At 34.2% G+C, this 15,346-nt stretch overlaps 3 protein-coding genes and 2 long non-coding RNA genes across 5 annotated transcripts; all 5 read right to left on the reverse strand.

Annotated features, from left to right (window-relative positions):
* Positions 4,249-4,668, reverse strand: LOC110262387 (plasma membrane ATPase 2-like). The gene is made up of 2 exons (XM_021117899.1): positions 4,530-4,668; positions 4,249-4,448 (listed from the first exon to the last, which is right to left on the reverse strand). The coding sequence occupies exons 1-2, from the start codon at positions 4,648-4,650 to the stop codon at positions 4,249-4,251; spliced, it is 321 nt and encodes a 106-aa protein (XP_020973558.1). The 5' UTR covers positions 4,651-4,668.
* LOC107606751 lies at positions 4,882-5,436 on the reverse strand. Its single transcript, XR_002358759.1, has 3 exons — positions 5,315-5,436; positions 5,123-5,227; positions 4,882-5,020 (listed from the first exon to the last, which is right to left on the reverse strand). It is a non-coding gene; the product is annotated as an uncharacterized LOC107606751 (long non-coding RNA).
* LOC110269918 lies at positions 5,595-6,539 on the reverse strand. Its single transcript, XR_002358765.1, has 3 exons — positions 6,316-6,539; positions 5,961-6,224; positions 5,595-5,805 (listed from the first exon to the last, which is right to left on the reverse strand). It is a non-coding gene; the product is annotated as an uncharacterized LOC110269918 (long non-coding RNA).
* On the reverse strand, positions 9,920-11,660 carry LOC107606742 (sodium/hydrogen exchanger 3-like). Its single transcript, XM_021117979.1, has 4 exons — positions 11,564-11,660; positions 11,344-11,482; positions 11,167-11,258; positions 9,920-10,011 (listed from the first exon to the last, which is right to left on the reverse strand). The coding sequence occupies exons 1-3, from the start codon at positions 11,605-11,607 to the stop codon at positions 11,187-11,189; spliced, it is 255 nt and encodes an 84-aa protein (XP_020973638.1). The 5' UTR covers positions 11,608-11,660; the 3' UTR covers positions 9,920-10,011; positions 11,167-11,186.
* On the reverse strand, positions 13,145-14,003 carry LOC107630183 (14 kDa proline-rich protein DC2.15). The gene has a single exon (XM_016333259.2). It carries the CDS (start codon positions 13,845-13,847, stop codon positions 13,449-13,451), a length of 399 nt encoding a protein of 132 aa, XP_016188745.1. The 5' UTR covers positions 13,848-14,003; the 3' UTR covers positions 13,145-13,448.

Raw genomic sequence — 15,346 nt, forward strand, 5'->3', positions numbered from 1 at the left:
TTCATGTAGAACAGAAGTGTTTGTCAGGCACGCGTTCATAAGGGAGAAGGATGATGAGCGTCACATATAATCATCACCTTCATCACGTTCTTGGGTGCGAATGGATATCTTAGAAGCGAAATAAGAAGAATTGAATAGAAAACAGTAGTACTTTGCATTAATCTTTGAGGAACAGCAGAGCTCCACACCTTAATCTATGGAGTGTAGAAACTCTACCGTTAAAAATACATAAGTGAAAGGTCCAGGCATGGCCGAGAGGCCAGCCCCTCTGATCTAAGAACCAGGCATCCAAAGATGATCAAAAGATCCTAAGATGATCAAAAGATACCTAATACAACAGTAAAAGGTCCTATTTATAATAAACTAGCTACTAGGGTTTACATGAGTAAGTAATTGATGCATAAATCCACTTCCGGGGCCCACTTGGTGTGTGTTTGGGCTGAGCCTGAGTGTTGCACGTGCAGAAACCATTTGTGGAGTTGAACGCCAGTTTCTGTGCCAGTTTGGGCGTTCAACTCTGGTTTTGGATCCTTTTCTGGCGCTGGACGCCAGATTTGGGCAGAAGGCTGGTGTTGAACGCCAGTTTACATCGTCAATTCTTGGCCAAAGTATGGACTATTATATATTTCTGGAAAGCCCTGGATGTCTACTTTCCAACGCAATTGGAAGCGCGCCATTTCGAGTTCTGTAGCTCCAGAAAATCCACTTTGAGTGCAGGGAGGTCAGAATCCAACAGCATCAGCAGTCCTTTTTCAACCTCTGAATCTGATTTCTGCTCAAGTCCCTCAATTTCAACCAGAAAATACCTGACATCACAGAAAAACACACAAACTCATAGTAAAGTCCAGAAATGTGAATTTAACATAAAAACTAAGGAAAACATCCCTAAAAGTAACTAGATCCTACTAAAAACATACTAAAAACAATGTCAAAAAGCGTATAAATTATCCGCTCATCAGCACCCCTGGAGCAAACCAACATTTTCGCCAATATTTGCCTCAAACGTGAGGTCAAACGTTGGCGCCAATTTAGCATAAAGAAGAGTCCCTGATTGACGAGTTAATTGAGCCACGTTTGCGCCAACGTTTGCCTCAAACGTTGGGCCAAACGTTGGCCAAAGGAGTAGCATGGGGGAACCACGTTTGAGCTCACGTTTGACCTCAAACGTGGAAGACAGCAACTTGGCCGAGCTGCATAATGTCACACAAGGGACGTTTGAGTCAACGTTTGCCTCAAACGTTGATTCAAACGTAAATGGTTCATGGCCCGGTTCACAAATGGATTTCTTTCCAACACCAAGAGCAATCAACGGAGGCTACTATCAACCCAATTTCATCAAGACTAAAGACCCAATTCAAGACTTAATGATCATTTGAAGAAAGTGTATAAATAGCTTATGATTTGAAGTTTTAGGAGAGCTTTTCTTTTAGTTTTGCTGAGTAGTTTTTGGAGAGCTTTTGGTTTTGAGTTGTTTTGAGTCTCTGAGTCTCGGGGAAGGAGAATTGAATTCTCTTCCTCTTAGTTTTCTTATTTTCAATTTCATTTACTTTTTGTCTGAATCTTGGGTGTTAGAGAATTGAAGGAATTCTGTTTCAATCTCACCCTAAGATCCCTCTGTTTCATTTACTGCACTTTCTAAGAAATTTATATTTGCATTCCTTTCTTCTACTGCTTGATCTTTACTTTTCTTGCAGTCGAATTCTCAATTTGGATCTAGGAAGGCATTGAGATCTAGACTTGGTTATCTAGTCTCTTGGGTCCTGAGATCTACGTTTTTCAATTTCAATTTCCTTGTTTCGTTGCTACACCAAGTTTATTTTCATTTTCATTTGAGATCCAGTTTAATTGAATCCATCTTTTACATTTCTTTTTGTTGAATTTTACTTTTCCCTGTTTAATTTCTGCAAATCCACTTCCCAATTCCCTTTATAATTCAAGCAATTTACATTTCTTGCGTTCTAAGTTTCTGCCATTTAATTTCTTGTTCTTTAAGATTCAGCTCTTTTTCTTTTTGTTCCCTTTAATTTCCTGCAAATCACCCACTCCCCTTTACATTCTATGCAATTTAATTCCTGTCGACACAATTTCACACAATCAACACTTGTTGCTTGACTAATTCAACCGCTAAACTAAAGTTGCTCAATCCTTCAATCCTTGTGGGATCGACCTCACTCCCGTGAGTTTTATTACTTGATGCGACCTGGTACACTTGCCGGTGAGTTTTGTGTCAGATCGTTTTCTGCACATCAGGAATATAAAACATGAGTTATTGGCAATCTGAAGCACTAACTCAGTCTTCCCAACTTCCTGCAGCATGCAGAGATCAGGAATCTGCAAAAAATTCATCACTGCCTTCTTATGCAATTGAACATATTAAGCCAAAAACAACATGGAGTCACCTATACATACGCTCCACTTTCACATGTACTGTGATAAGGGGAAAACTTTTGACATATAACATACAAAATTTTGTGCATTCCTTCCATATAGAACCATACTCCAATACTCCATCCATTCCACAACATCTATTATTTCAATCTTTATGCATGTCAATAAAAACTTGCTTTCACAATATTAATAGCAAAAGATGACCTGATTCTACCCCAAAAATAAAAATCCTGAATTGAAATTATAACCTCTTTTATATTCTCTATTTACACTCCATTAATAAGCACAATTAAGGTAAGAATGAAAACCATGAGTCTTTGCCGCTGGTATACTAACATGACTGGAGGAACTATAACTGCTTTTCTCAATACAGTTTTATATACATCCAAGGGCTCGAACTCGAGACAAAGGGAAAAAGGATGAGCTTACCTACCACTTGAAAATCATTAATGTAATATGCAGCAAAAATTAAACTATTTTCCACTAGCTGAAGATGATTTCTAATGTTCTAATCTAAGAAATAAGAACTACCTGAACAGTTTAAAAATCAAATTTGTTGGGCTAATACTTATACAATAGTATCCTCAACCTAAAGTAAGCAACCAAAATGAAAAAGAAAAAATGATTTGACAGGTTATGCATGACAACTATTAATTGGGAATTCATAGCAGCAAATACAATGCCTTATAAACAAAAACATGAAAATTTTAAATGGTTTAATTATGAAAATATGCACTAGAGGAATTTTAGGAAAACAAGAAAATCAATGCATTCAAAGAAACCTTTAAAGATGCAAGCTCCTTCAGTCCCATTTTAACTGAAAGCATACTCTCGATATTTCCTTCTCTAGTAAGATCATTCAAGTCTGGAACAAGTTTGCTCCTCTTATCTGGGGCTTCATCACCTGCTTAAAACTGATTATAATTATATCTGGAAAAACCAAGGGTTCATGAAACAGAAAAGTAAAAATTATTACTAAAGAAGAAATAACACGAGAACATATTTATCCTATAATGCTGTCAAATTAGTATGAAATGAAGAATAAGAAGTCTTTATTTCATGCCTTTTTCCTAACATTCCTCCTTAGCTTTTTGTCATTTATATTTAAAGGTGAACTATTTAAGAATGTCAACAGAGAACAAGTAGACAATCATTTAGTAAACCTCAATCATATACCAAGAAAGAAATAAAGCAAGTAATTGTTTCTCAAGCTCCCTAACTCTGGCCTCTACTTCTTTGTATCTCTCTTCCTCAACTCTGAGCTATGTGTATCGGTTTCAACCAAGGTTAGTACTATAAGCATCAAGAGGGATAAAGAAATAATATTAAAATACCTTGTCAAGTATGCTTTCATTCTCTTCGTGGAGCATATCAACCTGTAGACAGAGAAGATACCTCAATTCGAAACATACAAATCCTCTTTTATGGGAAATGCATACCAAAGGTGCGGTACAAGAAGCAACTAACCTCATCAAGAAGTGCAGAAGCATCACGGTTGCCTCTTGAATCTTTTGGTTGAACAAGGCTAGAGTCAAACGGGAACCTGTAGATATTCTGCTAAACTGAGTTACATGATAATGCAGATAGAGGAGCTCAAAATTGCTATTGCAGTTTTCATATTAAAATATCCAAATCCAACTAAAGAAGCATTCGCATCATATCAGAACTAGAAATAAACAATGTAATGTAGAGGAATGAGCCAGAGTGAGGGTGAGAGTGGTAGTTAGTTAAATTTACCTTTTATCCTTTGGCTTATTGGAACGAATGAGAGGGTCGAGCGGAGTTGGATATTTCCTCCACATATTCACGAGTGCGAAAAAAAACGTTACTAGGCAAGGTAAATCACCTTAAACAAGAAAACTAGCAAGCACTTATGATAACACTAAGACCAGGTTCTGTTAAAACAATATCAGATGCACTACGAGCAGCATCCGTGGCATCGGCGACAGCTATACCAATGTCTGCCTTCTTTAGAGCAGGTGCATCATTCACTCCATCACTAGATATTCCACAGATATGTTTCCTCACTTGCAAACGCTTCACAATCTTATACTTGTGTTCTGACCAAAAATATAAAACAACAATCATATTAATACTTATTCGAGTACACGTGAAGTCCCCGGGATAATATCGAGACATACTAGGAAATACACCAGCAAATCCATCTGCTTTTTCGATTAGTTCATCAATAGGCAAGGCAGCAATGGATTCATCCTTGTCCTGTTCAAGTAAACCAGATGAAGGGTAGATATTGGTACCCATTCCCAAGCGTCATCCTGTTTCCTTTCTTATAACTAGTTGATCACCTGATAACAAAAAAAGGAAAGATATATAAATGATTATATTCATTTCTAAAGGATACTTTGTGTTGCCCAAATTCTTAACTGTCATGATAATCAATACAACAGCCAATTCCCAATCTTTGCAAACTTAATTACAATGATTCTGTACAATAACACAACCAAGTCAAAGGTGTTGACTATGGACCTATAATCATTTTGACATTTACTCTGAGATTTAGTGCCCTCCGTATTGTTTCGGCACTATCATGTCTAGGTGGGTCAAAGAGGGGCATAAGGCCAATAAACTGCCATGGGCCTGCAGCACTTTCTTTCCTTCCATCGGGAACTTCCTTTATGAAATGGAGAAGTTAACATAATCATACCATTTCTACTATCTTAAAATATAAGCAAGCAAATATAGCAAATGACAATGTGACGAATTCATCAATTACCTGGTATGCTACAGCAAGAGATCGCAGACCGCGTTCTGCAAACTTATCAATCACTGCATGAACTCTGTGTTCGATGTCTGATTTGTTGTGGGCAAGGTGTAGGATCTAGCCATCATGTTACAACTCAATGAGAATAAAAAAGACAAAATATTAACAGTTAACTATAAAAGTATATAAATGATGGTAAATTACCTGTTTAGTGCACCTTTGCTTACTCTATACATTTTACCATCTTGATCAATATAGGTCAATGCAGTCCTCTTATCAGTTGGATTGAAAGGAAGAAAATGTACTTCTTGCATACCTGCACGTGCCTTTGGTATTAATCAGCAAGCAGAAAAAAAGAAAAAACAAATTAATAATAATAATAATAATAATAATAATAATAATAATAATAATAATAATAATAATAATAATAACCTTTAGCGTGATAGATTCAAGTCACACAAAGAGAAGCGATTCCAGTTTGCTTATTCATTAAAACAAATCACACAGAAATTGAATTAATTTAAAATAATTGAAAAAGAAAAACGAGAGAGAAAGAAATAATGGAATTACCTGCCAGAGGATAAAAAGATTGGAAGTCTTGACGGTAGATTCTTCAACCTCAGCCTCAGGTGTGGAAGAGCAACCACCTCTGATTATTTTATTGGCCAAAATAGCTCAATTCTAGGAGAGAAGACCTAACATTCATAATCATTAATCTCAAGTATGCATGGTTTACAAGACTTGAAGGATTTAATATAAAATCAGCATTAATTAAAAAAAACATGATCTAAAGGACCTAAACTCCCAAATTGAAGAGAACAAGAAAGAAGACAACGAAAATTTAACTTACAAGTAGAAAGCAACTGAGGAGGCAGAATGAAATCCAAAGATTCAAAGTATTCAGAGATTGAGATGGAGACAGAGCAAGACTGAGAGATTCATAGCACTGAGAGTGAAAGTGAGAGTGAGAGCATGCAATGCTTACGGAGATCTTCCGGCGTGGAGAACTGGTGGCGACCGGTGGGTTTGCTCTTGAATTTTTCCCTTCTCATCGCAATTCCGATTCAATCACTCACGCACACTACGATCAGATTCGAATAATGCAACTCTTCTTCTGCACGTAATTTTTGGGAACAAATTTAAAAAAAAAATTCAGAACAAGCATGAAACGAAAATGAAATAATCAGAATTGAGAATAATCAAACCCTTGAATTAGATTGAGATTGAGAAAGATTCCAAGGAGAACAAATCACGATCTAGAGATAGAGAAAGAGAGAGAGGAAGAGATTGTTTTGGAGAATGATTTTTTTTATTCTTGATTTCAAAGGAAATAATGATTGTGAGCACCGATTGAAAGCACTGAGCGAGAAAACTGAAAACATGCAATGGTTCGTGAGAGGGTTTTTGGGAAACTATGAACCCCTTTGTGTTTAGGAATAAGAATAGGTAACATTTCTTTAAACTTTTTAAAAAAATTAACTATATTTAATAACATTTCATTGTAAATGTTATCTTAAATATAATTTTATCTACAATACTAATATTTTAACAAATGTTACTGAAAGTCTAAAATATAGTAGTGACATCCCAATATATTTAAAATCAATGTTCTTACTGTAATTTTATTACTTTAGAGAAGGAGAATTTCTTTTATGAAAATAAAAATAAAATAACTTAGACAATAAAAAATTTTCAATTATTCAACAAAACTACTTGAAAAAAGAGCAAAATAAACATATTAAAGAATCAAATGGGAGTTCTAGCTTAATGGATTTTTTATCTTATAAAATTCTCATTTTTCTTTGTTTTTTTTATGTGGAAGTAACTTGTGATGCCCCTCTTTCTAGCTCCTCCACTACGAGTAATCGAGAAAAAATTAAGTGAGATAAGATAAGACACTACAACATTTTTAGGTTGAAGCAACATTTAAAAAGTGTTGCCTAAAGGCTGACAAAAGGTTGCTTTTGATCTATGGCAACACTTTTGGACCTAAGGCAACGATTTTAGGCGGCGTTGCATATGCAGCCATTGCCTTAGATCAAGGCAACACTTTTTTGTTTCAAAAGCAACGCTTTTGAGAGCAACACTTGGTAAGTGTTGCCTTTGGTTGAAAAACAACAACACTTCAAAGGTGTGTTTGAGACAACACTTTTGCAGTGTTGTCTCTTCTCTCGTATTTTGGTCACTACTAAAAAGTGTTGCCTATTTGCAATAAAATACAACTCTTTTACGTGTTGCTTATAAGTTGGAATTTGCAATCCTTTGAAATGTTGCCTATTAGTTTTGAATATGCAACCCTTTAAAGTATTGCCTTTTCTTTTGGATATGCAACCTATACAAGTGTTGCCTTTTCTTTTGGATATACAACCTATACAAGTATTGCTTTTTCTTTTGGATATGCAACCATACAAGTGTTGTCTAATATTCAAAATATGCAACTAATAAAAGGGTTGCCTTTTTTATAAAAATAAAAATTAATTTTGTAATAAAAATACAAAAAATAAAATTTACAATAAAATTTTTTGTTCATACATGTGTAATTATTTTAATTAATAAATAAATTTGTGCACAATAGAAAAAAATTATAAAAGAGACAAGATAACTAATAATAAAATTCTAATTAAAATAGATATTAAAAAGTTCAATTAGTATTTCAAATACATGTTTATCAATAATTCTCAACAAAATAATAAAATTATTGTCTAACAATAATTGTTATAACAAAATAGTAATTAATATTTATCAAAAAAATGTCAATCTACTTGCCTATTTTATATCCATGCTTGACTTGTCCCATATGCTAAATCTGCAAATAATACAAAATAAAAAATAAGCAACTTACCATTAAAACTGAAAAATTATAATAAAAATTTCTTTATGATATTAATTACTATAGATATAAAAGCAATAAATAGGTTTAAAAAACTCCTTCTAAACAACAAGAGTGAAAGGTAATAGGACCTCACCTCTGGAGATGTTTCTTATACATGAATATTAAATTGTACATTCCCCTAACAAATATATATATATATATATTCATGAGCAGTATTTTTTGTAGTTTTTCTAATAGAATATTTGTTAAAGCAAAATTAGCAAGTCACCATCTTAATTCTTATAAATACATGATTTCTTATCATTCAGGACCAAATCCGGCAACTTTTCTTGCTACCTCATTAAAAAGTGGTTTTAGAAGTTCTCCGAAATTTGTTATCGAAATTGCATGAAACTTTGAAATAGATACTTGAATCACTTTAATCCAACAACAAAAATTGTAATTTCTTCTTTGTAAACTACCACTTCTACTAACTTCGCTGGTAGCCTAGCTAGCAAAAAAACAAGAGGAACTCCTAATCTAGTAGCATTGATTGAATCCAAAGGAAAATACATTTATTGAAAGAAACTGGGAATCTTAATATTGAATTTTGTACTTGATCTCTAATAAGTAGAATGAGTGTTTTTGTTAGCAGAATCTATGACAAACACAAAGCTCTTGAACAATTGATTCTATCATATTCAGCATATATTAATCAAATCAATAGCATATATTAATCAAATCAATTGATTCTATCATATACCTCAAAAATACACATATATATGATAGCCAAGGAAAAAAGCTAGATGCAGATCTTGCAAATTTATATTAGATCAGAGTCCAAACAGAACAGTTCTATTCTTTGGAACCACTAACTGAGGACATATTAGAGGATAGCCTTGAACTGTTATCTTCTCAAACTTTATCTTCAGGTTCATCAAATGGATAGAAGTAAGGCTTAGGAGACATTTTTAGTAAGTCTTCATCTTGTCCTATGGAAAGTGCTTGGATTGTGTAAAGAGAGATCATAGAGATGGAGACAAATTAAAGTGCTATAGCAATGAGATAATGACACACAAAAATAGTTTCTGCAAAAGTCTAGTGAAGGCCATCATGATTTGTCTAAGAACAAAATTTTCAAAAGTAGAAACAAGCAAGCAACATAGCTACGCTAAGAAATTGAACTGGCATACCAAATCAGAACAACTGAATATATTTATTTATATCTACAATAATCTTTTTGTAATTTTAATGCCACAGGTTAATTACTTTTATGTAAGATTAAAACACTGAAGATAGAAAACTAACTTTGACGCAATGGCGAACATATTAATTGTTGAGATCTGTTCACCAAACAATCAAAAGTAGAAATGAAATATATCAAATTTCACAATAACTTTTTCTAATAATAAAAAATTATAAATATATTTATTTATATCTTAACAACTCCAGAGAAATGTGACAAACCAATTAAATTAATTTGCAAATTTAGATCTAGCTGAATATATCTTAACATCTCATAAGATTAAATAAGAGAGGAACCTGAATCAACTCCTGCCACTCTTCTTTTGGTAAGAGATGAATGGCGAGCAGAAACTAGAGAAGCTTGAAACATCAACATTATTACCAAAAATGCTACAATAGCAACAACAATATTATTAAAATTAGGATTCAAGGCACGAAAATGGAAAAGAAAAAAGAATAGGCAGAATCATAGGTACCTGTGAAATAGTAACCGGTGGTGATGAACGAACGCGAGCAGAGGGGATCGAAGCTCGAACGCGAGCGAAGAGGCTCAAAGCTCGAACCCGAGCGGAGAGACTCGAAGCTCGAATCGCGAGCAGAGAGGATCGAAGCAAGTACAATATTCTGACCCCCAAACTAATAACTTCAGACTTAATCAATGATCTAAGATATCGTTCCACCACATTAGCATATTAAATATCAAGACTAACAACTATTAAAGACTAAAGAGAATAGCTAGCTAAACTGCCATAATTTGTCATGATTATTGTAAGAGATTTATATATAACTGGTAATGATTAGTGGATGTTTGATGCAAGATATAAATATAAGATGAGGATTTTGTATTTGTAATTTGTGAATATGAATGAAAGCAAAGCAATAAATGAAAGTTAATAAAGAGGAGGAAGGGGGGAGGGAAGGGGAACCTGATTTCTGGAGAGGCCAGTCTGCCACGCCAAGAGATGCTTATCTGCATCACTTGGATACCTGAGAAAGAGACCAGAAAATAACATCAGAGTCCTTTCCATAACTGTATAGAGAGACACCAAGCTTTCTATATCCCAGCCCCAAACTTTGAACCCTTCTTTCCTTCAATTCATTCCCATAACTGTATAGAGAGACACCAAACTTTCTATATCCCAGCCCCAAACTTTGAACCCTTCTTTCCTTCAATTCATTCATTCATTCATGGAGCTCGCTGGTCTGACCTGGCCTGGGCTGGGGTGGGCGTGAGATTATAAAAGCAACAAAAAAAGATATACTATATTACCTTTATCATCATATCATTTTCATCTAATTACCTTTGTTTAATTTTTACTTATTTGCATTAACTACTCACAAGTAGTACCAAAATTAATAAATCAATTTACTCCTTAAAATGATAATAAAAGGAAAAACAAAATAAGAAACTACTCACAGGTATTGGAGTCTATCTAATTGGCCGAGAGTGGAAGGAATCACCCCAGAGAATCAATTATTGGAAAGATCCAATGTCTGAAGCTTTGGAAGGGTTCCAAACTCTGGCAGAATTTGACCTGAGATATTGTTGTTCTACAGTAACCTCCCATAACGTGGAGAATTATGCTTAGGTTTCTCAGAAGGTGATACAAAATCCAATACTACAGACATGAAACCAGTAATTGTAATAACCAAAACAAGAAGAAAAATAAGATAAACATTATTACATGCTGGGATCACATCACATGTATGAGAAAATGATGCATTGACACTATTGTTTTTCAAATCCACCAAAGTCCCCCTTTTCCTTTTAGTGTTGACTTTTAGTTCAATATTTTCAATCAAACACTTGTTTTATTACTTACAAACCAAGTTGGTCAAGAAAAGATTAGTGTCTAACCATTGTGCTGAAGAAAACAACAGAAATGGTACTAGTGATCATGATGGCATTCTCACGCAACGTAGTGTGGCCTAGCCTTGTAAACTGCATGTCAAAGATTCAGTTTATTGCTAAACCAGATACAGATTTAGTTAGTATTGAAAGCTAGCCATGAAGTTTGATTACTTCATCTGGTTGTAAGCAAGTACTATAGAAACAGCACCTCGCATGAGACCAGACCACCAGATTGTGACCTGTGAAACAAGATCATAGGAGATAAGAGTCATGTACCAAGGAAGGCTCTGAAAAGAAATTGAAACAGGAAAAGAAAACACATACTTGTTGCTTCATGTCAATTTTCACATGTGGGGATTTCTGGAGCAAATTGGATAAGAATGAGAGAGGGAAAACAAATGCTGCTCTTCCAAATAGGATAAGTCCTAGAAGCACTGAACTGATCCCAACTGATTTTCCAGGACTAATGAATCAAGAGACCAAAAATGTTAATTAAAATTTTCATGTTTTACAAAGTTTATTAATCTAGAAATGTTAGTATTACCTTTGGCTTATGAATCGCCACTTCTCTATGTCCAGTGCATCCATCCCAACATAAAGGAATATAAATATCTCAACAATGAATGACAATGTTGCAAAAACATGCCCGCAATAGGTTAATTCAGATCAGCAATCTCATAATAAATCAAACATGTTGAAATTTTTGACGTACTTGGTTGTGACTCTTGAAAATAAAATTATTAGTATTAGAATTAATTGCATCAATAATGAATAGACATGGAAAAATACCTCCATTAAAATTAAAAGGAGATTCTCACCTCAACAAGCAGGTATGAAAGGTAAGCCATCAGTATCATAAGAGCAACCCTAACCTGAGACATGATTAGACAATAAACACATTCCTCAATTTCCCCAATCTGAGAATAGAATTAGCTTCCTAAGATTACGGAGGAGAAAAAACCCTAACCTGAGACATGATTGCAGCGAGCAGTGAGGATTACAGCAGAGACGGCTCAGGCAGAGCAGCGAAGACGTGAGGCATTGACGAGCCGACGACGACCATCGAGCAGCGACGACAACCAGAGACGGCTCAGGCTGCGCAAGGCAGAGAAGAGGGATTACAGAAGTGGCGGATCCGGCAGCGCAAGATAGAAACGGCAACAGCAGCGCAAGGCAGAGATAGCTCTAGAGGTGCAGGAAGCAGCGGTGGCGACTTCTCTCTCCATTGTCGCCTTCTCCATCTTTCTCTTCTTCCTCCTTCGATGGCGGATCTCCCTTTCTCTCGTTCTCTTCGTCATTCTCCGTGTCCCTCCCCATCGCCGTGCTCACTTTTTTCAACACAATGTAGAACCCTAGACCTAGTCCCTTTCCTTGCTCGTTCTCGTTTGAGAAATACTTCTATTATTTCCTGATAAGTTGGATTCGTTTTATTTCAAAATCGGTGGAAAACTGGAAACTGGGAAGCAAAGCTAAATAATGTACCAATTATAAGATTTATTTTTGAGAAAGGTATTAAAAATTTTAGGCAACACTTAGGAGACGAAATTTAAAATAAATTTAAAGACAACACTTATAAAATGTAACATATTGACTTTATAATAATTGTCTTATATATTTGATAGAGCAACACTTGTTAAGTGTCTTTTAATTTATTTAAGACATCACTTATAATATGTTGATTAAAAATATGTTGTAATAACTCTATTTATTAGCAATTAGTATAAAGTGTTGTCTATTTTTATTTTAGACAACTCTTTTAAAATGTTGTCTTGAAAATATGTTGCAATAGATAAAAAATGTGGTAGTGAGATGAGAAGACATCACATCCACCTCAAAACCTTAATGTAATAAGTTAATAGATTTCTCATCTTATAAACTTCTCACTCTTCTTTACTTACTTTGATGTGAAACTAACTTTGTACTCTTCTCACCCTTGCAACATTTACAATGCATACCTAGTTTTTTTTTTTCTCTCCGGAGATATGCATGGACTCGGTGGACTATATACCACATTACTCACGGGTGTTTCATTCAGGATTTGCATGTTTATTTGTTTTTCCTTTGTTACATATTTAATTTTTCTCTTTGTCAGAGAAGCTGCTGGTCTCATGAGAGAGAGAGAGAGAGAACAAAATAAATAATTAACTGGGTGATTATTACAATATATTATTTCTCAATGAAATAAAGAACATAAACTATCTCAAATACACGGTAAAAATACAACGCGTTGCAACATACAATAAACTGAAAATTAAAGGTTGACAACGAGTCGTTAATCAACCATGCACGTACATACAACAACCAATCCCACACCAATAAGTAATAGAAAAGAAAAACAAACACTAATAGGAAACCACAACTATAGCATGCATACATGCATGAATCAACAACATATATAATGCATTATTTATCGTGCACCCCCAAAGCGCTTAGTTACATTGGAATCCATGTGGCACTTTCTTTGAGCAAACATTGAGGAGCAAGCTGAGGGAGATGGGAAGGTTGAGATTGATGCCCAAAACATTTGCCTTAAGGGCGGTGCAGAGGCAAACGGCGGCTTCAAGATCGACGAGGCCGTTGAGGAGGGAGCAGCAAGGAGTCACCGGTGGCTGCCCCAAAGTTACATTCAACAAGCCGTTGAGAACGTTGGCGCACACGCCAAGTTTGAGCGCGTCACGTGGACATGCTCCACCACCTGAAGGGTTAGGGTTTGGGTTAGGACTAGGTCTATTATTGCACTTGTTTCCGCATCCGGAGACAAGTGCAAAGAAGAGAACATTGATTATGAGGAAAAGAGCAATGGAGGAACTAGCTCTGTTGGAAGCCATATCAAACACTAGGGTTTTCGGAATCTTCAATTGACTCACTAAGTGTGCTATGTATTATAGCTAATAGAGCTTATTGAGTTGAAGATGAGAATTAATTCGCAGTGCATGGGGTTTATATAGTGTTGGGGGTGTCTGATTTAAGAGGACCAAAGTGTGAGGTATGAGTTGTTCTAAGTTGTATATGTATTTATTAAACGTACAATGATTGTTATAAAAAAATTTAACGAGCAAGAGACGAAACTAAATGATTGGTTAATAAAATATCAGTCATGCATGTGTGAACATGAAAGTAGTAGCTGGCAGAGTAATCTCACGTAACTAGGTTTTGGAGTCTTGTGACATAAGAGGATATATTGGGGAGTTGCCGAATCTCTGGATAAGTAGTGTTGTCATTTTAATAAAACTTTACAAAGATAAAATCCAAAACACATTTTCCTTATAAGAAGTAATGTTATGAAATTAATATTTCCGTCTATTTTTTTAAATTATTTTAATTATCTTAAATTTTATATCTTAAATTATAAATTTTTAACTCTAAATTCGAAATTATAAATTCTAAACTTAAAAAAGTTAATTAAGGTTGACTAACTAAAATTTGATTATCCGTATTTTTTTTTAAGTAATAAATATATAGAAAAGAATATTGCAATAACATTTAAGGGTGACAAGCTTGTTAATCTATTTCGTCGAAATCCACCAAAGTCTATGAATTAGCCCGTGCGAATTAAGCGAGATTTTTTTTTATATTTTAGTGGACTCAAAACTTTAACTTGGTCCGTCTTTATTAGTGAGTTAAACAAATTGGTTGGACGAATTTCGGTCTATTTGTCATTCCGAATTATGCTTAAACAATACTTATTAGGTTTGATTTACAGTAAGTGAAATTGATTACAATAGTAATTGATTCTATACTAAGTTAAATTTTGAAAATCTAAATTTGAATCTTAATAAATTTATTGTGCTTTATCACCCGTTTCAAACTCGATGTCACCATGCAAAGGCCATAGTTGAATCATGATTATAGAGGAAACAAATAGTAAACCTAGATATTTATGAAGGTGATGAATATAGGAGTATTAATTAAACTATTTGAATACGAATGATAGTGCGTAATTTTGATCACATTGGATGACATGCAAGCTATATGCTCAAACAAATTAATGATAATGTACTCGTAGTGAGGGGCAACAATAAAATGTGATATGTCTGTAATAATTCAGTTGTAATGGATTTATAAATTGAATTTTAACTTTATAATTACGTTATGATTTTCTGTTTTTAGTAAATTATTTGTAACTGGCCAACAACTATAATTCTATTATACTTATAAAAAGAAATAGCTTTACAAAAAAAAAGAATATGTTGTTAATTTATTAACTTGAATCTTAGAGTTGGAGTGTTTTTTTGTAGGTACGAATACTCTGTTTCTTCCTCAATTGATATATATCTCATCCATAAAAAAAAAAAAAAAAAAAAAAAAAAAAAAAAAAAAAAAAATA

The sequence above is a fragment of the Arachis ipaensis genome, chromosome B01, assembly GCF_000816755.2.
Source record: "Arachis ipaensis cultivar K30076 chromosome B01, Araip1.1, whole genome shotgun sequence".
NCBI classification, from domain to species: domain Eukaryota; kingdom Viridiplantae; phylum Streptophyta; class Magnoliopsida; order Fabales; family Fabaceae; genus Arachis; species Arachis ipaensis.

What these genes read in the sequence shown, in the direction of transcription:
- LOC110262387 (XM_021117899.1), bottom strand. Translation starts at nt 4,650, where the DNA reads ATGGGTACCAATATCTACCCTTCATCTGGTTTACTTGAACAGGACAAG. An exon ending in ATTTGCTGGTGTATTTCCTA is followed by an intron (nt 4,449 to 4,529) that starts GTATGTCTCGAT and finishes ATTTTTGGTCAG; the next exon opens with AACACAAGTATAAGATTGTG.
- LOC107606742 (XM_021117979.1), bottom strand. Translation starts at nt 11,607, where the DNA reads ATGGATGCACTGGACATAGAGAAGTGGCGATTCATAAGCCAAAG. An exon ending in TGGCGATTCATAAGCCAAAG is followed by an intron (nt 11,483 to 11,563) that starts GTAATACTAACA and finishes TTGATTCATTAG; the next exon opens with TCCTGGAAAATCAGTTGGGA. An exon ending in AAATTGACATGAAGCAACAA is followed by an intron (nt 11,259 to 11,343) that starts GTATGTGTTTTC and finishes CTTGTTTCACAG; the next exon opens with GTCACAATCTGGTGGTCTGG.
- LOC107630183 (XM_016333259.2), bottom strand. Translation starts at nt 13,847, where the DNA reads ATGGCTTCCAACAGAGCTAGTTCCTCCATTGCTCTTTTCCTCATAATC.